At 43.0% G+C, this 26,248-nt stretch overlaps 1 protein-coding gene across 1 annotated transcript in view; it reads left to right on the top strand.

Moving 5' to 3' along the window:
- The first annotated feature begins 406 nt into the window (after positions 1-406).
- Positions 407-26,248, top strand: part of UBE2G1 (ubiquitin conjugating enzyme E2 G1) — a 101,756-nt gene continuing 75,914 nt past the window's right edge. Inside the window, exon 1 of the mRNA XM_072729968.1 lies at positions 407-796. Within this exon, the coding sequence (XP_072586069.1) occupies positions 751-796 (46 nt within the window). The 5' untranslated portion in view covers positions 407-750. The remainder of the gene's footprint in view (positions 797-26,248) is intronic.

Here is a 26,248-nt window from a genome sequence, read left to right as displayed (position 1 = left end):
TCTTCACCCTTCTTTCTGTAAAAGGAGTTAGAGCACCTGACGTCAGCTTCGGGGGTTTACGTAAAACGGGACACACCAGCAGGAAGTTCGGCTCCAGCCACGGCTCGTTCGCAGTCGCCCGCAAGCTGGCCCCGCACTCCGGGACCACCTGCTCCAGCCCGGGGGCTAAGTCCGGGCAAGCGGCGACCTCCTCGTCATGGTGTCCACGCGGCGTCGGCCAGCGGCCCCGCTCCCCATACCCGCCCCGGCGTCCCCCGCGCCTCGCGCGACCTTCCCAAAATGGCGGCGGCTGGCGCCGCGGCGCGCAGGGGGCGGGATTCCGCCGGCGGGGGCGGGGCCGGCGGGCGGGCCGAGGCGAGGTGGGCAGCCCCAGCGCGCCTGCGCGGAGCGGCCCTGCGCGCAGTGAGGCAGTGGCGGGGGGAAAGGCAGTGGCGGGGGGAAGGCACCGGCGGGGCCGACGGGCGGCTCGAAGGAGGGGAGCGGGCAAGCGGAGTCCCAGTACGCGCCGCGGCCGCCCGGGCGCCCTCCCGTTCCGGGCGTGAGGCGCCGTGTGGAGCCCCCCGCGCTGACCCGCGCCGGTAGCGAGGCGCCGCTCCCGCCGCCAGCCCGGCCTGCCCCGGCCCCGGCCCCGGCCCCGGCTCTCCCGTCGCGGGGGCCCGCGTTCCTCAGCACTCCCGGCTCCGGGCGCCCCCACAGCCTGCTCCCGGCCCCTCGGAAGCCCCGGCGCCGGCCCGGGCCCTCGGCGGGAGGATGACGGAGCTGCAGTCGGCGCTGCTACTGCGGAGACAGCTGGCAGGTGAGCGCCGGCCGGCCCGGGCCCTCCTCCTCCGGGCGGGCGGCCGGGGCGAGGTCGGGGAGTCCGTCCGGCCGGGCCCGCACTCGGCCGGCGTCGGGAGGCCGTCGGGGGCGGGGACGCGGCCCGCCGCGGGGACCGGGCCGGCGCCCGCCCCCTCCCCTCGCTCCCCTCCCCCACCGCGCGGTGGGACGTTGCGGGGGAGGGGCCGCGGGGCCCCGGAGGGGCGGGCCCCGGGGCTCAGGTGCGGCCGCGGGGGGAGGGGCGGCCGCGGGACCCGGGGGCCGGGGGGCGTCCGGGCTGGCTGGCTGCGGGGGGCCGGGCCGGGCCGGCGGGCGGGGCGCGGGCGGGCGGGCTGGGGGAGGCGGCCCCCGGCCGCGGAGGGGAGGCGCGCAAAACTTCTGGCCGGCCGCGCGGCGCCGCGGAGTTGGGGCGGACAACAAAGCGCCGGCCTGGGCGGCCGCGGCGCGCGGGGTTGGCGGAGCGGGCAGTGCGGGCCGCCGCCGGGCCGCCTCCGCCTGGCACGGGCCCCGCCTGGCCCGCCCGCCCGCCTCGCCTCGCCTCGCCCGCCGCGGAGGGTGGGAGCGGGCCGGGAGCCGCTCGCGGCCGCCCCGGGCTTTGTGCCCCGAGGGCCCCCGCACCGGCTCGCTGAGCCCCCGAGCCGCGGGGCCGGGCCGGGGCGGCGGCCGGGGGCGGTCCCCCCGGGGCCGCCGGCGGCCCCCTCCCCCATTGTCCCGGCCTCCGGCCGTTTGCGGCTTCCAGGTTGACTTTTTAGGGGGTTGGCTCCTGCTCCGCTAGGACGGTGCGAGCGGGGCATGCGCACTGGGGGCGGACGTGCGCCGAGGGCGGGGGGGCCGGTGGCTTCACAATGCCGCCCCACGTGCTGCCAGATTTAAAGAGAAATGTGCACCCCCGGCCCGGCGCGCCTGCCGCCGTCGTCGCTGCTGCTCCCCGCGGGGTCCTCGCCGCCCCGAGCCCTGGGCCCTGGGCCCCGGGTCCTGCGCTCGGCGCTCGGAGCCCAGGCCTGCAGAACTCCAGCTCGTCCACACTCCTCGAGCTGCTGCTTCAGTCGCCTCGATGGCTTCTTGAGAAAAAGGTTGTCAGGGACTGCTGGAGGTTGTATAATTAGCGTTATTATTAGACCATGAGCAAGCAGGTTTGGACACATTCAACTTCTGGATGCTCAGGGCAGTGACTTGAAGCGGATGGAGAAGTTCTGGCGATAGTTGATAATCCATCACGGAGAATGTATCGGAAAAGCGATGAAACAATAACCTTATTGCATCTTGATTTTTGTCTTTTTTTTTTTTTTTTTGGTTTATTTTGTTTTGGAGGAAGAAGTTAGGATGTCCTTTTGTCTCGTGAAGAATTCTCTAGTAAGTTTTTATTGTGTGCTGAACTATTGAACAGCATTAGAACACGAAGTCAGTAGTAAAACAGCCTTCAGCTCTTAACATGGCAGGAAAGATACACATTTTTAAAGGTGTGAAGGAAGTTAGGCAGTTACTAAGAAAGTAAAGTATGACTAAAAACAGTGGTAGCAGTTCTTGAGAAGTACTTTCCTACTCCGCTCTAGGTTTTGATGGCCTCTTGGTTCAGTTTTGCTCTTTTTGTCAAGATTAATCCCAAATGTTGATAAAACATTTTCCAGAGGTCTTCATTTTTGGCTTACTATCTATCTATCTATCTATCTGTTTGTTTATTTATTTATTTATGATAGTTACAGAGAGAGAGAGAGAGAGAGAGGCAGAGGCAGAGGGAGAAGCAGGCTCCACTCCACGCACCGGGAGCCCGACGTGGGATTCGATCCCGGGTCTCCACGATCGCGCCCCGAGCCAAAGGCAGGCGCCAAACCGCTGCGCCACCCAGGGATCCCTGGCTTACTCTTTTAAAGGATTTTATGTGTAAGTGCTGTCTGCACCCAGTGTGGGACTCAAACCCACAACCCGGAATGGAGAGCTCTGCACCCTCCACCTGCTGAGCTGGCCGGTGCCCCACTGCTTGACTGTTAGCTAAGGCCATTGATACTCACTTTGAAGTTGGAGGAGAGACTGTATTGCTGTGTCATTTTTCAAGCCTCATTATAAAGTCAGTTAATTGCTGATTAAGTTTTCTTGCATTAAAAATTTTTTTTTTTTTTTAAGATTTTATTTATTCATGAGAAACAGAGAAAGAGAGGCAGAGACAGGCAGAGGGAGGAGCAGGCTCCATGCAGGGAGCCTGATGCTGGACTGGATCCCCGGACTCCAGAATCACGCCCTGGGCCAAAGGCAGACGCTAAACCGCTGAGCCACCCAGGGATCCCCATTTTTTTCTTGCATTTTTGATCAGAAGCTGTGGACTGTTCTTAATTTCTTAAAGATTTGGACAATTTTAATTAACATGAACAAAACAGGAGATGAAGGGAGTTTTTTTTTTTAAGATTTTATTTATTTATTCATGACAGATACAAAGAGAGGGAGAGAGGCAGAGACACAGGCAGAGGGAGAAGCAGGCTCCAGGCTCCACTCAGGGAGCCCAGTGTGGGACTCGATCCTGGGTCTCCAGGATCCGACCCTGGGCTGAAGGCGGCGCTAAACCGCTGAGCCACCCGGGCTGCCCAAAGGGAGTGTTTTAAGTGAAATGTAAAAATATCAAGAGACTTGATAATTACTTCCTAAAATAAAGGCCTTGTTGTATGTAAGTAGTACATTGCGCTTTGTGGTTCTTCGGATATCATTTGAAAACAGGAAAGCATGGTAAACTGTAATCTCTTGAAATCATTTAGAGTGAATTTTGAAAGGCTTAATAAATGCTTTAAAAGTCTTGAAGTGTAGATTTGAGTAGAGAAACTTGTATGCCATTGTAGCTGCTAGAATATCAGAAACAGGGGTCCACAGTGGTCAGGTTTATTGAGACTGGCCTTTACAGGTTTTACATCATTAGCCCTGGTGAGAATTTCCTGTATCTGTGTCTGTTTTGTTGGTAACTGAAGAGTGGGGTGCATTTGGTTGCAGAGTTTCTCAGACTCAGAACCACTGACATTTTGGGCATACTATTGTGGGGGCCTGTACTGTGCCTTAGAGAATGTTTAGCAGCACTCTTGGCCTCTACACGCCAGATGCCGGTGGTAGTACACCCCCTCTGCTGTGACAACCAGACCCGTCTCATTGCCATTTTCTCTGGGGGATTCAAACCAACCCAGGCTGAAAAATAACTGGTTTAAGATTGTTTTGGTTAAGACCATTGTAGCTATTGTGAAGCAAGTAAGAACACCTAACAGACTCATGAAATCAGATAGGCTCTGTGTTTCTTTGTATTATTAGACTCTGACTTACTCCTTGGCGGGTTTAGCAGGAGTTTGTAATACTAAACACAGAAATCTGACACACCAGAGATACTTCAGAATTGTTTTATTTTTTGAGAAGGTAATATAAGCACTGGTTTAAGATATACAACGCAAAATGGTATATAGTCTTTCCAGTACCCCAAAGAATACCAGGTGCTTTTCTTGGAAACAGTCTATCATTGATAATTTCTGTGTGCCTTTTCAGAGAGATTCTTGTATTTGTGTTTATGTGTATATATATTTACTGAGGACTGGCACGTACTGGGCAATGCGCAGGTTATGTGTATTATCTTGTTTCATTCTCCTGATAAAGAAATAGTGGCTTGGAGAGATTGAGTTACTTGCCCAAAGTCAAGCGGTGGTAAGTGAGTGGTGCTGCTGTGTTCAAATTGAAGGGCTTCTTATTTTGGAGACTTTGCTTTTATTTATTTTCTTGCTGTTTATTTTATTTTTTACTCTATTGTTTTTAATTGGCTATATTGCCTCCCAGGGAGCAATAATAACCACAAACATGAAATAGTATTTATAAATTTAAATATTCAGAGTTAATTTATCCAGTAACTACCAAAATGATTGTGGAAATGTTCTTAGTAAAGTGTTTTGTACAAAGTGCTATACATTAAAATCAAAGTGGTGTTCTTAAGATAATCATAAAAAGATTTTTGCCATTGTGAGCTTAAGGCCAACATTCTGCAGAATCGGGAGTACTAGTGAGCTTTGTGGTGTTGGTGGATAACTATGAGAAAAATTTTGAAGTTATTGGATTTGGGAATTTTATTTATTTATTTATTTACTTATTTAAAGTAGGCTCCACACACAGCATGGAGCCCATTGCAGGGCTTGAACTCCTGACCCTGAGATCAAGACCTGGATGCTTAGCCCACTGAGCTACCCAGGTGCCCCTTGGGTTAGTTGGACTTACTCTCTACTCTTACTGAACTAAATTTTGTGATGTGATGAGCATTTATAAGGAATAAGGGGAAGTTTTTGTTTTTTTAAGATCACTTGAAGTTTTTTAAAGATTGGTACCATAGGTTTTCAAGAGTTAAGGTCTCACAGGCACCTGTCCTTCCAGAATTAGGAAGAATTCTTTTATACAGTAACAATGAAATAATTGAGCTGCTTTTACTGTAGAAATTTTCATTGTGTATTTAAAAGTTATCTGGATGATTCCCAAATCTTCCATCTCCTTGGCTACCCATATAAGTAGGTTGTTGTGATGAGTTAGTTATATGTGTTTCTTAGATTTAGAATGTGCAGTGGAACCACTTGGGGAAATACAGATTCCTGATCTCATGCCCAAAGAGTCTACATATCATGATGAAGAAAATCGACTTTTTAAAGGAGTTCTATGGGTGGCTGTGAAGCCAGGGGTTCAGAGCCATAACTGCAGTGGGTGCCCTGAGCTCTTTCCTCCAGAGGGCTCCCTACAGTTCCTGGTTTTGTCATGTGCTGTTTCTTTAGCAGGGTGTTCCTAAGATATTCAGAGAATACTCTCAGGAGGAGTCAGAAAGATTTGATATTTTTGACCTTTCTAGAATATATTGGTACTTTGACATATAGTTCCATTAGCGATGTTAAACAAACAGAAATTGAATTATTTTTTTTTTAATTTATTTATGATAGTCACAGAGAGAGAGAGAGAGAGAGAGAGAGAGAGGCAGAGACATAGGCAGAGGGAGAAGCAGGCTCCATGCACCGGGAGCCCGACGTGGGATTCGATCCCAGGTCTCCAGGATCACGCCCTGGGCCAAAGGGCACAGCTAAACCGCTGCGCCACCCAGGGATCCCTGAAATTGAATAATTATTGACAGGAATTACCCTAGTGTCAGAAGATTCTTGGTGATAAACGTAATTTTCTCTCTCTCTCTCTCTCTGTGTATACATATACACATAGATGCATATGTATGTATACTTATGTATATACACACATATATATCTATACACACACATATATACACATATACACACAAATATATTTTTTAAGTAGGCCCCATGCCCAGTGTAGAGCTCAGCACAGGGCTTGAACTCAACCCCAAGATCAAGACCTGAGCTGAAATCAGGAGTCAGACATTTAACTGACTGAGGCACCCAGGTGCTCCTTAATAGATGTATTTTTTAAGATTTTATTTATTTATTTCAGAGAGAGAGCTCCAGCGCACACACGAGTGTTGGGAGGAACAGGGAGAGAGGAGGAGAGAAACCGACTCTCCTCACACTCGAGGCAGAGGTTGATACGTGGATCTTAGGCCTATGAGATCATGACTTGAGCCAAAATTAAGAGTTGGTTGCTTAACCAACTGAGCCACTCAGCACCCCCCCCTTAATAGATGTTAATCTTTTTTTTTTTTCTTTTTTTTAAGATAAAAGACTCAAACTGACAATCCTGAGATCAAGAATCTCAGCCTCTACCAACTCAGCCAGCAAGGCGCCTCTTAACTATTAACATTTTTAATAGTTGTTAACTCATATAGAAGAAAATGTTTAAAAATCTGGAAATGGCAGGGAAGTCTACAAGTAAGTTTATATTGCATCATACCACTAATTGTTTAACAGTCTGGGAATTTTTATATCCAGAAATAATTCCTTTATTATAGAAATAGTGGAGCTACTGCATGTTTTACTGAATATGCTGTCAAGAAAAAAAGCGTAAGTGAAACATACTGTGATGGGGTGGGGGTGTTGGATAATTTACGTGCCTTGCAGTGGAGGAATTGGATATCCGACCTGTGTTGTCACAGAATCTAAAGCAGCCTCATTTTGCGGCGTATACATGTCAAATCATTATGTTGTGGGCCTTAAAAGTACATAATGTTATATGTCAATTGTATCTCCGCGAAACTGGGGGAAGTCTTTAATAATTTTTTAAAGATTTTATTTATTTGAGAGAGAGCGATCAGGGGGGTAGAGGGAGAGGGAGAAGCAGACTCCTCACTGAGCAGGGAGCCCAACACAGGGCTGGATCCCAGGATCCCAGGGTCATGACCTGAGCCGAAGGAAGACACTTAATCAACTGAGCCACCCAGTTGCCCTGAAGCTGGGGGAAAGTCTTAGTATTTCAGTGAATAAGTGAATTTTCTTAACATTAGGGAATAAATGATTTTTGAGTAATAATTTCTGTTCAGTGAATATTTTTGATAATGCAATGAAACTCTTTTATAAGCAACAGTAGTTTGATTTTCTATAAACTACTGAATGAAACATACTACTTTAGTCTTTTGTAACAGATGACCTCACTTTCTGAGATGCTGCTGAGCATGTTAAAAGGTTAAAGTAAATTAAATTCTACAATCTGTAGATACTAGTATTTTGTATAATCTGCATTTGCTGTGATGTACTACCAGAATATATAGTTTTACTATGTAGTTTTTATGCTAATACACTTTGTATTTGGTGATACTTTTGTACATAATTAAGAAGCCTTGGTTATGTATGGTACATGGTGTAGGAGACTGTCACTGTATTGCTGCTTTTGATTTCTTTTTCTCAGGTGGAGTATTTGTTTATATTATCAAGAAGGTTTCAACCCTTGGATTATTTGGTTTTGGATGCTTCAGTGCAGTTTTTTTTTTTTTAAGATTTTATTTATTTATTCATGATAGAGAGAGAGAGAGAGAGAGAGGCAGAGACACAGGCAGAGGGAGAAGCAGGCTCCATGCAGGAGCCCAATGGTGGGACTCGATCCTGGGATTCCAGTATCACGCCCTGGGCCATAGTCAGGTGCTAAACTGCTGAGCCACCCAGGGATCCCCAAGATATGTGCATGTTAAAATACAGCATTATATTTTTTTTCCCCCAGTGCAGGGTAGTATTAGCCTTATTTAAGGATGTCAGAAATTTTTATCGGTGCTGTTCCAGTGTTGGATTCTGGTACTCTGAGAAAATGCTGGGAAAAATACAGTAATTTTTTGTTGTTGGCATAGCGATGTATACCTCTCTTTATGATGTGAAATTCTAGAAAATATGTGGAGAGTTAATTTTTGTAAGAGGAAAATTTCCTTTTATTTATGCTTTCTGTCAATGTCTGATAACTTAGAAAAACTGCTACTGCTTCTTTTGACTTTTCTCCACCTTTCTTGTCCATGCCCCCAGTGGTTAGGGGTCTGTGAAAAGTTAAACAATAAATAACTTATTTATATTTTTACCTGGCAGTAGAAATTTTAAAAGTTGTTTTGCTTTAATCTTGTAAGGATTGCTTTTAAAGAACAATTAATCACATTTAGGATTTTTTCCTAAATGTCCTTTATGTTAAGAAGCACTGTTTGGATTTGCTTTTGAATGTGCCCACATTTTAACTGTGTGTGTTATCATTTTCTTATTCTTATGTCCATTACGTAAGAATGTACATTACATTGGAGTTTCAGTTTCAAAGACAATGGGTTGCTAGGTGAACGGTTTTTGTGCACAGCATCAAAAGCACAGTCAATAAGAGGAATATTGGTAAATTGGGCATCACCAACATTAAAAACTTACGTTTGTGAAAGACAAATGAAAAGGCAAGCTACAAACTGGAAGAATGTATTTGTAAACTAAATATCTGGCAAAGAATAGTTGTAGACTATATAAAGAACTCTCAAACTCAGCAGGAAAAGAAAACAGTCCTTGTAGAAAGTGAGGAAAAATGTGAACAGACACTTCAGGTGGCACGTGAGCAAATGAAAAGATGGTCCACATTATTGGACATTAGGAAAATGCACATTTAAACCATGCTGTGCATTGGTGTAGAGGAACGTGAGCTCTCCTATATTGTTGGTGGGAGTGTGAGATAGTGCAGCCACTGTGGAAAAGTTCGTGGTTTCTTGTAAAAGCGTATAGACTATTATCAAGGGCACATTCAGGCATTTATTTTAGAGAAATGAAAATTATGTCCTTGTGAAAACCTGAATGGTCATCGTAGCTTTATTAGTGAGAGCTGAAAACTGGCAGACGACCCAGACACCCTCTGTGGGTGAATAAATGGTGGTACGTCGGTATCATGGATGAACTGGATGTGTATGAATGAACACCACTGATACACATGACCACTTGGATGAGCTCAAGGGAGTTCCTGCTGAATGAAGAAAAGCTAATCTCAAAAGTTTACATGCTGTATGATTCCCTTTACATAAAATTATTTTTATTGTGGTAAAAAACACACAAAATTGACCTTAACTATTTTTTTTTTTTAAGATTTATTTATTTATTCAGAGAGAGAGACAGAGACAGAGACAGAGACACAGAGACACTGGCAGAGGGAGAAACAGGCTCCATGCAGGGAGCCCGACGTGGAACTCAATCCCGGGTCTCCAGGATCATACCCTGGGCTGCAGGCAGTGCTAAACCGCTGTGCCACCGGGGCTGCCCCCTTCTTAACTGTTTTTAAGTGTACAGTTCAGTAGTGTTAAATACATTCACATTGTGAACAGACCTCTAGAACTTTACCTTTAAAACTGAAACTGTTTATCCATCAAACCACAGCTGTCCCTTTCCCCTTTCCTCTTGCCCCTTGCTCATAACCATCGTTTTACTTTCTGTTTCTGTGAATTTAATAACTTTACTTCCTATAAATGAAATCATACAGTATTTGTCTTTTTCTGACTTGACTGGCTTATTCACTAGCATATGTCCTAAAGGTCATCCATGCTTGTGACAGACGTTCATTCCCTTTTATTTTTATTTATTTATTTTTAAGATTTTACTTATTCATGAGAGAGACAGAGAAAGAGAGAGGCAGAGACACAGGCAGAGGGAGAAGCAGACTCCCTGTGGGGACCCCGATGCGGGACTCGACCCCAGGACTCCAGGATCATGCCCTGAACCAAAGGCAGATGCTCAACCCTTGAGCCACCCAGGTGCCCCAGTTCCTTCTCTTTTAAAGCTAAATAACGTTCCTTTGTATGTGTGTGCCACGCGGTGTTTATCCACTCATCCATACATCTGGGTCACTTCCACCTCTTGGCTCTTGTGATTATTGCTGCTTTGAAAATGGGTGTGCAAATATCTCTTCAAGATCATGCTTTCAGTTTGGCTATAAATTCAGAAGTGGGATTGCTGGATCATATGGTAGTTCTGTTTTTAAAAATAGACTATTTTTAGAGCAGTTTTAGGGTCACAGCAAAATTGAGCAAACACTACAGAGATTTCTCATACACCCCTCTGCCCCCATATGTTCTAGACCTCCTGCCTGTTATCTGCACCCCCCTATGAGTAGTGCCTGTGTCACAGTTTTTTAATTTTATTTTTTAGATTTTTCTTTTTATTTATGCGTGAGAGAGAGAGAGAGGCAGAGACACAGGCATAGGGAGAAGCAGCCTCCATGCAGGGAGCCCGATGTGGGACTCGATCCTGGGTCTCCATGATCAGGCCTTGGGCTGAAGGCGGCGCTAAACCGCTGAACTACTGGGGCTGCCCCTGTGTCACAGTTGATGAGCCTACTATGAGTTCTGTTTTTAATGTTTTTGGGGAACCTCCATATTCTCCCTAGTGGTAGCACTATTTTACATTCCCACCAAAAGGGTACAAGGGTTCCAAATTGTCCACATCCTCACCAACACTTATTATTACCTTTTTGTTTGTTTTTGTTTTAAATATTTTATTTATTTGAGAGGGCATGAGTGGGGGTGAGAGAGAGGGAGAAGCTTGCTCCCAACTAAGTAGGGAGCTGGATTCAGGACTCAATCCCAGGACCCTGGGATCATGATGTTTGTTTGTTCTGGACTGTAGCCATCCTGATGGGCATTAGATGATATCTTATAGTTTTGATTTGTATTTCTCTGATGATTCCTGATGTTGAGCAACTTTTCATATGCTCATTGGACCTTGAATCATCATCTTTGGAGAAATGTCTATTCAAGTCCTTTACCCATTTTTAACCAGGTTATTTGATTTTTTTTGTTGTTAAGTTGTATGAGTTCTATTTTATTTTATTTATTTTTTAAGTTGTTTGAGTTCTTTATGTACTCTGGATATTAACCCTTTATTAGGTAATAAATACTATTTGCAAGTATTCTCCCATTCCATAGGTTACCTTTTCACTCTGTTGATCGTGTCCTTTGGCATACAAAAATTTTCAAGTTTGGTGCTCTCTGTTTTTGCTTTTGTGGCCTGTCCTTTTGGTGTCATACCCAGGAAACCATCGCCAAATCTGGTGTCATCAGGCATTTCTCCTGTGTACTCTTCTAATAGTTTTATAGTTCCAGGTCTTATGTTTAGATCTTTTATCCATTTTGAGTTAATTTTTGTACATGATGAAGATAAGGATTCAACTTCGGTCTTTCGCACGTGGATATCCAGGTTTCCCATCACCACTTGTTGAAGAGACTGCCCTTTCCCACACTGAATGGTCTTGATATATGTATAGAATTCTCGAAATGACGCAATTATGGAGATATAGAATGGACTAGTGGTTTTCAGGGATTAGGGATGATAGTGGTGTGTGGCTATATAGGGTGGTGGTAGCATGAAGAATCTTTGTGGCCATGGGACAGTTTTGTATCTTTGCAGATATGCAGATGTGGTAAAATTGCATTGAGCTGTAGGCACACTGAGTGATGAAATCTATATAAAGTGTGTGGATTGTATTGATGTCAATATCTTTGGTTTGATCTACTATAGCAGGATGTTAGGTATATGAGGCCTTTCTGTACTATTTTTTCCATTATAGATCTGTGCTTAAAAATAAAAAGTTTTTAAAATGTCACTGGTAGCCAAAGCATTTTTATCAGTCTTTTTTCATGTAGAGAACTCCCATTTTTACTATTCATAGTTTTACTATTCATAGTTTTAAGCAATGATACAACTGCCACATTAACACTTTCAAGGAAAAGGAAGTTGAGAGAGAAATCTATAGTTTAAGATAGAAATTCCATCTTAATTTTAAGTAATCCTTATCTAAACTTCTTGTGCTGCCATTTGGAAAATGGAAGAGAGGATCAGAAGAAAAGTTGATTTATTGAGGTCTTGTGTGGAGTTGCACTGGGAAAAGCTGGGGGATGCAGAGGGGGTGTGGTATTCTACCTTGAGGTGCTGCGCATAGTAGAGAGAGGTCAATGGACATGCAAACAAAAGGTTAATGCTGTATGCACGTGAGCATGTGGAAGGAAGGAGTGATTAGCTTTGGGGGTGGGGAGGACTGTGGGGTTGGGAAGGCTTCCTGGATACATCAGAACCAGCATGTCTGGTCTCTTTAAGGTTATATACTAGGTTATATACTTTAAAGAAGTTTTTGTGTTTATTATGTGAAGAAAGTAGTAACTAGAAATAATTAACATGGTGGGCTGAAATCGAAAGTTGACAGAATTACAACAGATAGGTGTTTCTGAGAGACAACCAATAAGCCTGTTGAAGATTTCCATGAAGAGTCTGAACACAACTTTCAAGGGATGGCAGCGATTTGTAATTTAAAAATGCTTTACCCTCTGTCTGTGTCTCTGCCTCTCTCTGTGTGTATCTCTCATGAATAAATAAAATCTTAAAAAAAAAAGGGGGGGACGCCTGGGTGGCTCAGAGGTTGGGCATCTGCCTTTTGCCCAGGACGTGATCTTGGAGTCCTGGGATCGAGTCCCACGTCGGGCTCCCTGCGTGGAACCTGCTTCTCCCTCTGTCTCTCTGCCTCTGTGTGTGTGTGTCTCTCATGAATAAATAAAATCTTAAAAAAAAATGCTTTAAAGGGCCTAAGCCTGCTCACCTCACAGTTATATAAATAAACGTATTTAAAAGAGAGGCGATGGGAAGGAAACAGATCGATGAGTGCTTGTCACAATACTCTTCCTGATCCCAGGTCTTTCCAGTTGTGGTCACATTCAGTCCTCACAGCAAATCTTTGAAGTCAATGTTACCACCTTCTTGAGATAAGGAAGTTGAGGTTTATATTACATCTGGTAATTTCCCCAAGCTAACCCTGATGGAGCTGGGTGGCAAAAATAGGTCTGTCTGCTGATGGAGCCTGATTCCTTCCCTGAATGTGCTTTTATAAATGAGTTGACAATTTAATGAATTAAAGACCTTCTCTTGAGAGAAGTGTTCATACACAAATTTGGGTATAATTTCAGCATATTCTGATCTCTTGAGTGAAGTTCATTTGTGTATACACAATGCTATGTCGTAACATGATTCCTTCAAATTTGATGACCTGTTGTTTTGTGTGCTGTGGGGATGGCAAGTGAGTACAGTGTTGTCCTTATGTGATGAAAGACCAGCTTTAAAGAAAAATCTAATTAATTTTGTAATAATACTTAGAAGAAAAACAATAGAAATGAGCTGTTAGAGAAATTAAATTGAAAAGACATACATTTCAGCCCATAATTTATGATATTAGGCCCCTATAAAGTGACTTATCAAATTGCTGTATGAGTTTCTAAATGCTTGCCTTGGGTTCATGTGTCACTGAGCAGTAATGGTTTGGTAGATGTGCACCTGTTAATGGAGCATATTTTGAGTATCACTGCTCTGGGCAGGGTGCAGAGTGACATTTAAACTGCATGCTCTCTCCATGAGGACGGAGACTTCTAGTCAAGTGTGATTAAGATGAGTGTCGTATTAGTTTCAGGTGCACAATATGGTGACCCAGCAGTCCTGTACATTTCTCTGTGCCCATCAGAAGTGTGCTCTTCATCCCCCTTCCCCCACTGGGTACAGAGACTCTTATTTTTGCCTGTTAACTGACATTCCAGAAGCCTAGGAGGGTGACTGAAATTTAGCAGGCAGCCATTAAATGGGTATTGAATGCATTAGAACTAATGTACTCGATTTTTTCCCCCCTGAGGACTTAAGGACATGTGAACTGAATCTTTTAAGTTAGAAAGTAAAACAGAATACTTCCACTTAATAAACATTAGTTTCTTCTCCATGCTTGGTCCTAGGGATACGAGATACAATCCCTGGCTTCCCTTTCTAGTGTGGAAGGCAAAGTTTTATAGACAAATATTGGTTAATAATTAGAGGTAGGTCTTTCACCACAGTAGAATAGACATTGTTGGCCTTTTTACAAGTATAGCTTTGACCAGATGACTCTCATTGGAATGCTTTGTTTCTCAACAGGGTTCTAATTTTTTATCTCAGAGCAATTTCTTTAATGGACAGTTCTATCTATTATGGCTATAGTTTTCTCAACTCATTAATTTATAAATTGCCACAAAAATTAAAGGTCCCCCCCCCCCCCCAGCTTTTGTCTTTTTTTTTTTTTTTTCTTTTTTTTAAATGTCTTCAAAGATTCTCTCTGGTCCTCTACCTTAGCTACCTTAGACTTTCTACCCAGGTGGCTGACCACATTTTTCCAGAAGAGGAAACTAGGTTTGACTTATTCACAATAGCAAAACAAAGACAACTAGACTTCATTAATCTCTCTCTCTCTCTCTCTCTTTTTTTTTTTTTTTAAGATTTTTTTTATTCATGAGAGAGAGAGAGGCAGAGACACAGGCAGAAGGAGAAGCAGGCTCCATGCAGGGAGCCCAACATGGAACTCGATCCCGGGACTCCAGGATCAGGCCCTGGGCTGAAGGCAGGCGCTAAACCACTGAGCCACACAGGGATCCCCCGACTTCATTAATCTGTGAGACTGTCTTTAGCAGTATTTAAATTAGATGTACGTAGAGAATATAAAATGAGTTGATTGAATTATCCCTTTATTACTTAAGTCCTAGGATGTCTTTGAGGGTCATATGTTTCTTTTATTTTCTTACTTTTTTTTTTTTGATGGTGAGTCAGATGTATTTAAATCTTAGGCAACCTAAATCAAGATTCTACAGGAAGATGTCATATGTATGTTTTAAAAGAACTTTAGTAATGACAAATGAACATGATTATTGTAGATTTGGAAAAGAAAACTTGTGATAGAAATATCAGCCATCCCTTTGAAGTTTCTGTTAATGTAATTATTTTTCTTTTTGTTATATTTTGCCTTTTTAGTAAACTGAAATTCTGGAAGGAAGGACCTTTAGTGTTAAGAATTTTAGTGGAAATCATACTCTTTGGAGTTAAGTTCTTTGAAGTTCCTTTTACATACTTGATACTGTTTAAGAAAATGAGCCCAAGATCAAGAAGTTGATTTTACAAATTCATTTAGCAAGTAAATGCAGCAGTAGGTTTCAAACCCAGGTCACCTTTTTAATAAGACTGCTGCTTTTTTACATGATAGCATGCTGTGTGTTAAACTTTGTATCTTTCAAAAGGCGCATTACTATTGCTCATGGCCTCACCTGATGTTTGGGTTTATTTGTCATCTTCTTCATTGGAGGATTCTAAAACTAAAATATCCTTTAAAGGCTTATATAGAGAGGGGTGTTATTCTGAGACTTTGCTTTAATATTCTTTGACCCCCCCCCCCCCAGTAAGTAGAGGAGAACATATATTTTTATTTAGCAGTGCATAGGGCGGTTTATATTGTCATCATTAGAAGTCTAGGACTTTAGGATGTGCTAACATCATTTTTCAAAATGCTGTGAACATTTATGGCGTGCTAGTTCCCCTGAGAAACACTGTATTTTTCAGCGTCTTCTCCGGTTGTTTGTACATCTCTCCCTTAGGGTTATACCCTTGCTGCTGCTTCTCCCTTAGCATTTGCTTGGTGGAAACAGAACAAAACTGTCATCCAACTTGGTTTATATTTAACTCTCACAGGTGCAGCAGTGGCCTGGGTGAGAGCTCTGCTTCCTGCTGCTCTCTTCGGGGTCTAAGGCATCTGGCGTGTGGCTGCTGGGGAAGCTATACCACTGTTATAAGCTTTTTTTCTCTTGTTTTAAACCGTTAATTTTAGGAAGAGTTTTAGATTTGTAGAAAAATTGCAAAGATAGTACGGAGAGTTCTTATATATGTACCAGGTTTCTCGCTAACATCTTATATTAGTATGGTATGTTTGTTACAGTTAATGAACCAGTACTTACACATTATTATTAACTCAAGTTCTTACCTCAGATTTTCACAGTTTCTACCTGCTGTCTGTCTCTGTTCCAGGAGTCCATCCAGGACCTCACGTCGTGTCTGGTTGGCATGGCTTCCTAGGCTTCTATTCTCAGAGTTTTCTTGTTTTTCATGGCTTTTACAGTTTTGAGAATACTGGTTAGGTACATTGTAGAATGTTCCTCAAATTGGGTTTGTCTAATGTTTTTCTCATGATTAGACTGGGGTTACAGGTTTTCAGAAAGAATACTGCAGAGGTGAAGTGTCCTTGTTATTACATTGGACTCATTACTTGCGATAACCACATGACAGCATTGCTTGCGTGATCCTTGGTCACTTGGGTAAGGCAGTGTTGGTTGGGTTTTCCACTGTAACTTCGTTTCCCCCTTTCCTACCCTTTTCATTGTAAACTACTAAGACCAGCCCACACTCATGGGAAGGAGGGAGTAGGCCTCCCACCTCCTGTTGGGGAGAATATTTACTTAACATTATTTGGAATTTTTCTGTAAGGAGGACTTTTCACTTCTCCCCTGTTTGTTAATTCAATGTTGTATTGTGTATAGACTGGTGTGTATTTTTTTAAATTTTAGGTTGGCTCCATGCCCAACGTGGGGCTTGAACTCATGACCCTGAGATGAAGAGTTGGCAGGCTCTACTGACTGAGCCAGCCAGGCACCCTACAGACTTGGATATTTTATTGTATACTTTGGGTTGCAATCTATATTAGTAGGGTTCTCCAGAGAAACACAACTGATAGGATGGAGGTAAATACATATATATATCATGGTGTATGATTGTAGAGGCTGGCAAGTCCAATATATGCAGGGTAGCCTGGTGTTCTAGGGGAGAGAGGATGTTGCAGTTCAACTCCAGATGCAGTGTGCTGGCAGAATTTTCTCTTAGAGCGAGGTTAGTCTTTTGAAAAATTAGGACCTTCAGCTGATTGGATGAGGCCCATTCACATTATGGAGGATAATCAGCTTTACTCAGAGTTTACTGATTTAAATTGTGGTCTTGTCTGAAAACAACCTTCACAGAAACACCTGGAATAATGTTTGATCAAATACCTGGGTACTGTGGCTTGCTCACACTGACATGTATAATAAGCTGTCACATGTTTTATTTCTTATGTCATTTATTTTGTTCTCAGATTGTTCCAGCTTTGGTCATTGAGAGGTCTTTCAGGTTGTCTGGTATTCCTCTGACATGTGCTTGTCCTTTTAATTTTTGAGCACTTCCTTCTTCTCTGATGACTGTAGAATGTATCAGACCTGTCTTGTATTTTCTCTCACCCAGCCCTAGAATCTGCTGTTTTTCCAAGAATGTGAGATGTGGGCTCTAGAAAGCAAGGTCTGGGCGTTGGCAGTGCTTTGTTGCTTCTGGAGCGTCATTGCATTAGGAGGAGGTGGGCACTGTGTGCGAGCGGTCACCCTGTGTGTATATACAGTGTTTCTGTGGTCCTCTCTATCTACACCTGGTTTCCTACTGATGTGGCTCACTTTGATAAAGGGTCAGGGGTCCCTTGTTTTCCTGACCCTGAGAAATGCAGCTCCCACCACTCATTTGAAAGCAGTTCCAGAATTGCTAACCATACCCTTGTGGGAAACAGATTGACAACTAGAGTATAGGCTTATGCACATTCTTTTTCTTCTCATCTTTCCAGTTTGTAGTCAGGACATTGATGTCCAGTGTTATTTAGGTCTGCTCCTTTTCCCAGCCGTCCCTTCAGTGGGGTTTTGTCAGCATTTCTGATAGTCATTTGTCAGAGGATCCTTGTTGATTTTTGAAATTTATTCTGCATACCTCACAGTTCATTGTTTGAGTGGGTTTGACAAGTGCATAAAGTCACATATCCACCACTTCAGGACCCTGGAAATAGTTTTATGACCTAGAGTTCCCCTGTATGTGCCCCCTATGGTTGGTCACTGCCCTCCACTAGTCTTGGCAACCACAGATCTGTTTCATCCTTGGTGGTTTTGCCTTTTCCGGAATATCATATGTGGCTTTAGGGTCTGCCTTCTTTCACTGAGCAGTATGTATTTAAGTTTCATCCACGTTGCTGCATGGATCTGTAGCCTATTCCTTTTCATCACAGAGTCGCATTCCTATATATATATATATATATGTATATGTATATGTATATGTATATGTATATATGTGTTTATATATACACACACACACACACCTTTCTACTTTGTACATTCCACTGGACCGCGGTTTGCTTATCCATTCTCATGTTGAGGGCTGTCTTGGTATCTTGGTGTTTTCCAGTTTTAGTGACTATGAATAAAGGTGCTGCAAGCATTTGTCTACAGGTTTTTGTGTGAACCTACATTTTCAGTTCACTTGTATAGATGCCTAGGAGTATGATTGCTGATTGTATGGAAAGACAATTTAACTTGATAAGAAACTGCCAAGTTAACTGGAGGGTATTATGCTGAGTGAAGTAAGTCAATCAGAGAAGGACAATCATCACATGGTTTCATTCATATGGGGAATGTAAAAAGTAGTGAAAGGGATTATAGGGGAAAGGAGAGAAAATGAGTGGGAAAAATCAGAGAGGGAGACAGAACATGAGAGACTTCCTAACTCTGGGAGATGAACAAGGGGTAGTGGAAGGGGAGGAGGTGACTGGGTGACGGGCACTGAGGGGGGCACTTGATGGGATGAGCACGGGTTGTTATGCTGTTGGCAAGTCGAACTCCAGTGAAAAATATAAAAAAAAAAATGGATTAAAGAAAAATAAAACACAAGTTCAAAAAGAAAAAAAAAAAATCTGCCAGATTGTCTTCTAAAGTTGCTCTACCCCACATTTTATTTTGGAAACATACCATCTTAATGCATTGTTCTTAATCTTGGTGTTTCACTTAATATAGTATAGCCATCTTTTTTTATTGTTGGGTTTTTTTGTTTTTTGAGAGAGGGAAGAGAGGGGAGGGGAAGAAGACTTTTTTTTGAAGATTGGTTTATTTTAGAGAGAGGGCATATGTGTGGGAGTGTGTGGTGGGGTGGGGGGTAGAGGGAGAGAGAGAATCCCATCCAGACTTACTGCCCAGTGCAGAGCTGGACCCAGGGCTTGAGGTGGCAACCCTGAGGTCACCAATGGAGCCAAAATTGAGAGTCAGGCAGTTACCCAAGTGAGCCACCCAGGCATCCCTAGTGTAGTCATCTTTATGTATTTGCACATAGAGAACGACACAGTATTCCACTGTATGGCTAAAACATAATTCAGTTGTTAGTGAAACAATTCTTTAAATTATAAAGGTATTGCATATCACGGCATAAAATGTGAGTTTTATCAAAGAGAATAGAATGAAAAGCAAGTCTCTCATCTGCCCCTCCTTTCTCCATTCTTCAGAAGGGAATTGAGAGCTCATGGGCATCTTTCCTGTCCTCCAGCAGAACTTTGGAACTTCTGCTAGTCAGGTGTTGGAGGTCCCTAATCTCTTTGCCTTTTTATTTTCATGTTGTCCATTTTTCTGTCTTTATTTAGTTAAAATATTTTGTTTTTTGTTTTTTTTTTAAAGATTTTATTTATTTATTCATGAGAGACAGAGAGAGAGAGGCAGAGACACAGGCAGAGGGAGAAGCAGGCTCCATGCAGGGAGCCCGACGTGGGACTTGACCCCAGGACTCCGGGATCACGCCCTGAGCTGAAGGCAGATGCTCAACCACTGAGCCACCCAGGCGTCCCTAGTTAAAATATTTTGGAGATTTTCTCTACTCTGTCCTCCATGTTACTGATATGGTTTTGTCATTTAGTTTGGCAATAGTATTTAAAGTAAATTAAGTAAAAACACTTAGTTTTTCATTTGGCAATAGTCTAATTTTCAAGAACAACTTCTTTTTCCCCCTAGAAGTTTATTTTTTAAACAGATTTATTGAGGTATATTTTGTATGCCATAAAATCTTCTTGGTGTAAGTATAATTCTGTACTTTTAGTACATTTAGAGTTGCAATCATCATTACAATATAATTTTAGGACCTTTCCACCACCACAGAAAGAAACCTTGTGCCCGTGAGTGGTCAGCTTCCCAGCCCCAGTCAACTACTGATTTGCTTCTTGTCCCTGTGAACTTTCCTTTCTGGACATTTCGTGTAAATGAGACCTATGCATGGCTTCTTTCACTTAGCATATTTTTGTTAAGGTTGATCTCTGCTGTAGCGTATTACATCTGTTGTTCCAGCATCATTTGTTGAAAACACTATCCTTTTGCTCTGAATTATCTTCGAACTTTTGTTGAAAATCTCTTTACGGGACTCTGGTGCAGGTCTCTTTGGGGACTTGGTATTCTGTTACGTGGATCTGTGTGCCTGTCCTTCGGCGCTACCATAGTTTCTTGAATATTGTTGTATAGTAAGTTTTGAAATTATGTGGTGGAAGTCTTCCAACTTTGCTTTTCTTTTTAAAGATTATTTTGGCATGTTGAGGTCTTTTCAGGTCAGCTTAATGATTTTCACAAAGAGACGCCTGAGTGGCTCAGTTGGTGAAGCGTCTGCCTGCAGCTCAGGTCATGATCTCAGGGTCTCAGGATCCAGCTCCACATAAGGCTCCCTGCTTCTCCCTCTACCCCTCCCCCGTGTGTGTGTGTGTGTGTGTGTGTGTGTGTGTGTGTGTGCGCGCACACTCTCTCTCTCTCTCCTCTTAAATAAATAATCTTAAAAGAAGCCTGCTGTGATTTTGAGTGGAATTAAAGCAAACATCTAGATTAATTTGAGGAGAACTAACATCGTAACAGTTTGAGTCTTCCATCCTGTGAACATGACATACCTGGCCATTTATTTAGGTCTTTTATATTTTAGCAAAGTTTGTTGTTTTCCGTGTGTAGATCTTATACCTGCTTTATTGAATGTATCAATCAGTATTTCATGTTTTTTTTTTAATGTTGCCGTAAATTATATCATCTACAGTTTTTTTTTTAAGATGTATTTATTTATTCATGAGAGACAGAGAGAGGCAGAGACACAGGCAGAGGGAGAAGCAGGCTCCCTGCGGGGAGCCCGACACAGGGCTGGATCCCTGGACCCCGGGATCACGCCCTGGGCCGAAGGCAGGTGCTAGACTGCTGAGCCACCTAGGCATCCCTCATATACAGTTTTATTTTTCAATTATTCATGTCTTATATATAGAAATAAAACAGGGACATCTGAGTGGCTCAGTTGGTGAAGCATGTGACTCTTGATTTAGGCTCAGGTCATGATCTCAGGGGGTCTGAGCTAGAGCTTTGCCTCGGGCTCTGTGCTGGGCATGGAGTCTACCTAAGATTCTCTTTCCTTCTCTGCGTTCACCTCCCTTCCCCTATCCCTATCACAGGATCTCTTGCTCTCTCAAAAAAAGAAAAAAAAGGCTTTTGTATTTTGACCTTGCCTTGTGCAGCCATCCTAAATTGAGTTACTGTTTTTATATTTTCTGTAGGTATTTCTGCATATACAGTTGTTTGCAAATCAACCCATTTTTACTTGTCTGATTTGTGTGTCTTTTATTTATTTTTCTTATCACGCTGGCTGTGATCTGCAGTACAGTGTTGCATGTAAGTATTGTGGTAATTTCTCCTTGATTCATTTTTCGGAATCCAGGTAGCACTTGCTGTACTCTCTTCTTGAACTCTTAGCTCCAGGGCTGGGGGTAGGTCAGTTTTGCATTTCTCTGGTGGTCTTCCTGGAGCTTTTTCTCTTAACTCCTTCTTTTAGCCTTTCTAGTAATGTTGTAAGCACCCAGTTCCTCGCTGAATTCTTTCTCCTTAAAACATATCCATTTTCTGTTTTCTGCCCTGAGCTTTGACTGATACACTTTTTAAAAATTTTTTTATTTATTTAGGATAGTCACACACAGAGAGAGAGAGAGAGAGAGAGGCAGAGAGAGAGGCAGAGTCACAGGCAGAGGGAGAAGCAGGCTCCATGCACCGGGAGCCCGACGTGGGACTCGATCCTGGGTCTCCAGGATCGTGCCCTGGGCCAAAGGCAGGCGCTAAACCGCTGCGCCACCCAGGGATCCCTTGACTGATACACTTTAATTTACCATGTTGGTCGTTTTTAGGGCCCTTGGGAGACGACTTCTTCATGGGTCAAATAATAATTAACATTGGAGTAGAAAGAAATGAATGTCTGCCCAGTGTCCTTTTTTGATGGGTCCTCCATGATCTGATGATTCCTCATGATCTGATACCACTTTTGAGTGAACTACATGGAAACATTTTTGCTATGGAGAATGGGAAGGCAGCCTCATGATGAAGATATATTATCTAAGAGTGGTATAAGTAACTAAATAACTGACTAACTAGCTGGCCGGGGTCCTCCATGATCTGATGATTCCTCATGATCTGATACCACTTTTGAGTGAACTACATGGCAACATTTTTGCTATGGAGAATGGGAAGGCAGCCTCATGATGAAGATATATTATCTAAGAGTGGTATAAGTAACTAAATAACTGACTAACTAGCTGGCCATGCCACTTAATTACCAGTTGTTTCTTTCAGTCCCTGGGTGCATGTTCTACAAATAGTGTAGGTTGGAGAGTACAGCAGAAAGTAACTGCTCAAAGCCAGACATTGTCTGAATGCTTTATTATTTTGAAATGTTTGAGGTGGCATTTAGATTTAATTGCTTCGACCGTGTTCTCAACCAGGTACCTGAGCCATAGTATATTGAAAAGAAATGTGCTCAGTTGTGTATCAGACAGGAGATTATAAAATTTCTTAGGTGAATTTGCTTTTCACCAGAGGTAGTCTTGTTCTTCAGGTAAATTTTTGAATGTTGACCCTTGAACAATGTAGGGGTTAGGGGTGTCCACCCCCTGCACACCCCTGCACAGTTGAAAATCTCTGTGTGTGACTTTGACTTCCTCAAAACTTAGCTAGTGAAAAAAAAAAAAAAAACTTAGCTAGTAATAGCCTATTGTTAACTGGAAGCCTTACCAGTACTGTAAACAGTCGATTAACACATATTTTGTATGTTATGTGTGTTACATACTATATCCTGACAACAGAGTAAGCTAAAGAAAATGTTACTAAGAAAAGTCATAAGAGAAAATACATGTACAGAACTGTATTTCTCCAAATTTCCAAAAAACTCCCCAAATATATTTATTGGAAAAAAAATTCATGCATAAGTGGACCTGCACAGTTCAAACCTATGTTGTTTAGGGTCAGCTGTGCTATTGGGCTTGGAAGACCCTGGAGAAATGTCCCTCCCCCGGGGCAGGGAGGACAGTCACATTTGTAATTGCCATGAAATGTGGGGATCATACAGCAGGAGGAGTTGGGGGGAACATCATTATGGAAGTGATAACTAAGTTAAGACTAAAGAATAATTAATAGGTACTAGCTAGACCTTTGAAAAGGTCAGGACATTTGGGCACACTGAAAGAGGTCCCGAGAGGTTGGGGATGATGATGGCTGTTGGGGAAGTGTTAAGCCGTTTTAAGTGACTGCTGGGACCATCTTCTTGGTCAGAAAGGACATTTTGCTCCACACCAGGGTTATTCTGAGGAGTCCACGTTGAGTGTAAGTAACCGCACTCGAGGTATTTGGCCAGTGATGCAGTCAGAGGTCTGTTGCTACCGTATTCAGCTCTGCCGGTGTTAAATTTTTTGAGGATTGATCGAAGGCTCTGCAGTCCATCCCTTCTGGAGGTCTTGGATGGACATTGTAGTCTGGAATCCCTTGAAATTGTATTCAAAATTGTGCATTTGGTGAAGGGAAGGAAGGATTGCTCCCTTTAATTAGTTTCTCATAGGGTTTTGAAACCACCTACCTGCTACCCCGGTCTCATCCCCCAGGTACTTTGATGTGCTCCTTCAGAGTGCAGAAAGCTGTGCACCTACCTGTATAGAGAGGTCTTGACTGAACTGTACTTTGGATGCTGTCCCTGCTGTCCCCAACCAGGGGAGGAATGCTGTCAGCAGTCCTCCAGTGACACTCATCTGGCTGTTAACGAAGATGTTGCATTTCAGTGTCCTTTTTAAGGGGACCTGGAGGAGAAATTAATTCTTTCTGTTAGCAATGCAAATAACTCTTTAATCATTAAAAAATATATTTTTTAATCTTAGTGGTGTTTAGTTGTGACTTTTTTAAAAAAAATATTTATTTTTTCATGAAAGACACAGAGAGAAAGAGAGAGAGGGGCAGAGACACACAGGCAGAGGGAGAAGCAGGCTCCCTGCAAGGAGCTGGATGTGGGACTTGATCCTGGGTCTCCAGGATCACACCCTGGGCTGAAGGTGGCACTAAACCGCCGAGCCACCTGGGCTGCCCTAGTAGTGACTTTCGGATCATACTTCCTTTTTCATATAAGCCGCTAGATTCTATTAAGACTTGACAGAATAGTTCCTGGTAGCCAGTGGAAGACTGGATGCATGTACATTTGAACAGTTATAACTGTAGTGGTGGTTGATTGGTTCATATTAGTCTTGATGGACAGTCTACTGGTTTGTGTCAGGGTTCCTGAACTTGATCGATCAAGTTCCAAGAAATAATCACTGGGTGAAGACATGACTGTATATACTAAGTTTATAGGAATCACAGAAATCGAATGACCATTAGGTTAGTTGATAAAATCAGGATTTAGAAAGCTTTCTACAATTGTGCAGAAAATTTGCTAAAATAGCAGATAGTAGTTATTTGTTTTTAAAACCATTTCCAGTATGAGGTCAGGGAGACCTAGCTTGGCAGTAGGCAACTTCTGAAAAAGGAGATCTATATTGATCACTCTTTATGTTAGAATGGGCTAGGTTATGTTGTGGTTAAACACGTATGCGCGCACACACACACAGACATACCCCTGAAGACCCCAGAGGTCTCTGCTCACTGAGGTTGCTCTGTGACAGTGCAGCCACCATCTCAAACATTGCCAGAGAAAAGCACTGTTTATCTGGAGGCTCTGTTCAACCAATAAAAGCTCTGGCCAGAAGTGAATGGAGGCACTTTCACTTACAAGTCACGGACTAGATCTCATCACATGGTGCCTCTCTAACCACAAGGGGGCCAAGAAATGTATTCTTCCCCTGGTGTCTGACAGTGTCGCTGACAGCTCCATTCTGTTCCTAGTGCACTGTGTAGTCACTGCTTGACATATATTGAGCACTCAGTAAACCTAGGTTAAATGGATGGCATTGTTCAAGTTGCTGCTAAATTTAAATCTCTGTAAAGATGGTTTTAAAGGGAACTCCTTTGCAGATTATGTTAGAACTAGGCAGTCTTTATTTATTTATTTTTTTTAAGAGAGGGAGAGATCGAGGAGGGACAGAAGGGGAGAGAGAGAACCTTAAGCAAACTCCACGCCCAGCAGGGGCTCATCACGGAGATCAATCTCCTGACCTGGAGATCATGACCTTAGCTGACTCATGACCTGAGCTGAAACCAAGAGTCCAGTGCTCACGCTCAACCAACGCTGGAGCCACCCAGGCACCCCTCGCAGGCTTTATTGAATTTCTGCAGTTGTGGTTGCTTCTTCATTAGTACCCTTTCTCAGGCATCTTTATTCCTTTTCTCCGTTCATTCCTCTTTTCTTGACTCCTTCTGAAAGTGTAAGCTGTGTAGATGAGAGTGCAGTGTCTTATCTACTTTGAGGGACCATGAAAACTGTTTGAGTATCCGATCTATATATTTAGGATTATTTTAGCTTATACTTATTCTTGATTAGCATTAATATTTTATGTTCGTTGGGTCAGTATAAAGTGTGATCTACATGTAAAGCCTTCTTTAATTAGCTAGAAAATATACCTTAAGATGAGAATTACTATTGGTCTTCACATTAATGACAGTAGATGATATTTGTATTTTAGGGCAAGTATGGTCATTTCTATAAAGAGGATAGATCATAAGTTGCATAGTAATTCTGAATACTATATTGTTACTGTCCTCTTAGCAGTCCTGATGTAAAACTAGTTTGAAAAGTGCAGTCTTGAATTATTTGTGTTTAAATTATGAGAAATACCATCCTTTTTTGGATTTTTGAATAGTACCCTAGGTTATTTTTTTAAGTATGGTGTGCTGTGTTTTTCCTCCCCATTCTCAATTTGAGTCTCTGGAGTCTGTTCTATTTTTACTTGTGGATCCTGCATACTGAAGCAGTCTCTGATTTCATGCTCTGCAGATCAACAAGAGATCTCTTGTAAGATGAGAATTGGGTAATAGGTGACTATTAGGGGAGTAAACAGTTCTTAGTAAGTTAGTAAACGTTTATTGAGTGAAATGTTTTCGGTAACAGCAGTTCTTTACCAAATGTCTGTTGGTACTATGACTAAAAATAAT

The sequence above is a fragment of the Vulpes vulpes genome, chromosome 12 (assembly GCF_048418805.1).
Source record: "Vulpes vulpes isolate BD-2025 chromosome 12, VulVul3, whole genome shotgun sequence".
Taxonomy (NCBI): Eukaryota; Metazoa; Chordata; class Mammalia; order Carnivora; family Canidae; genus Vulpes; species Vulpes vulpes.
The sequence above is the reverse complement of the archived record's forward strand: the minus strand, read 5'-3'. Positions and strand labels throughout refer to the sequence as shown.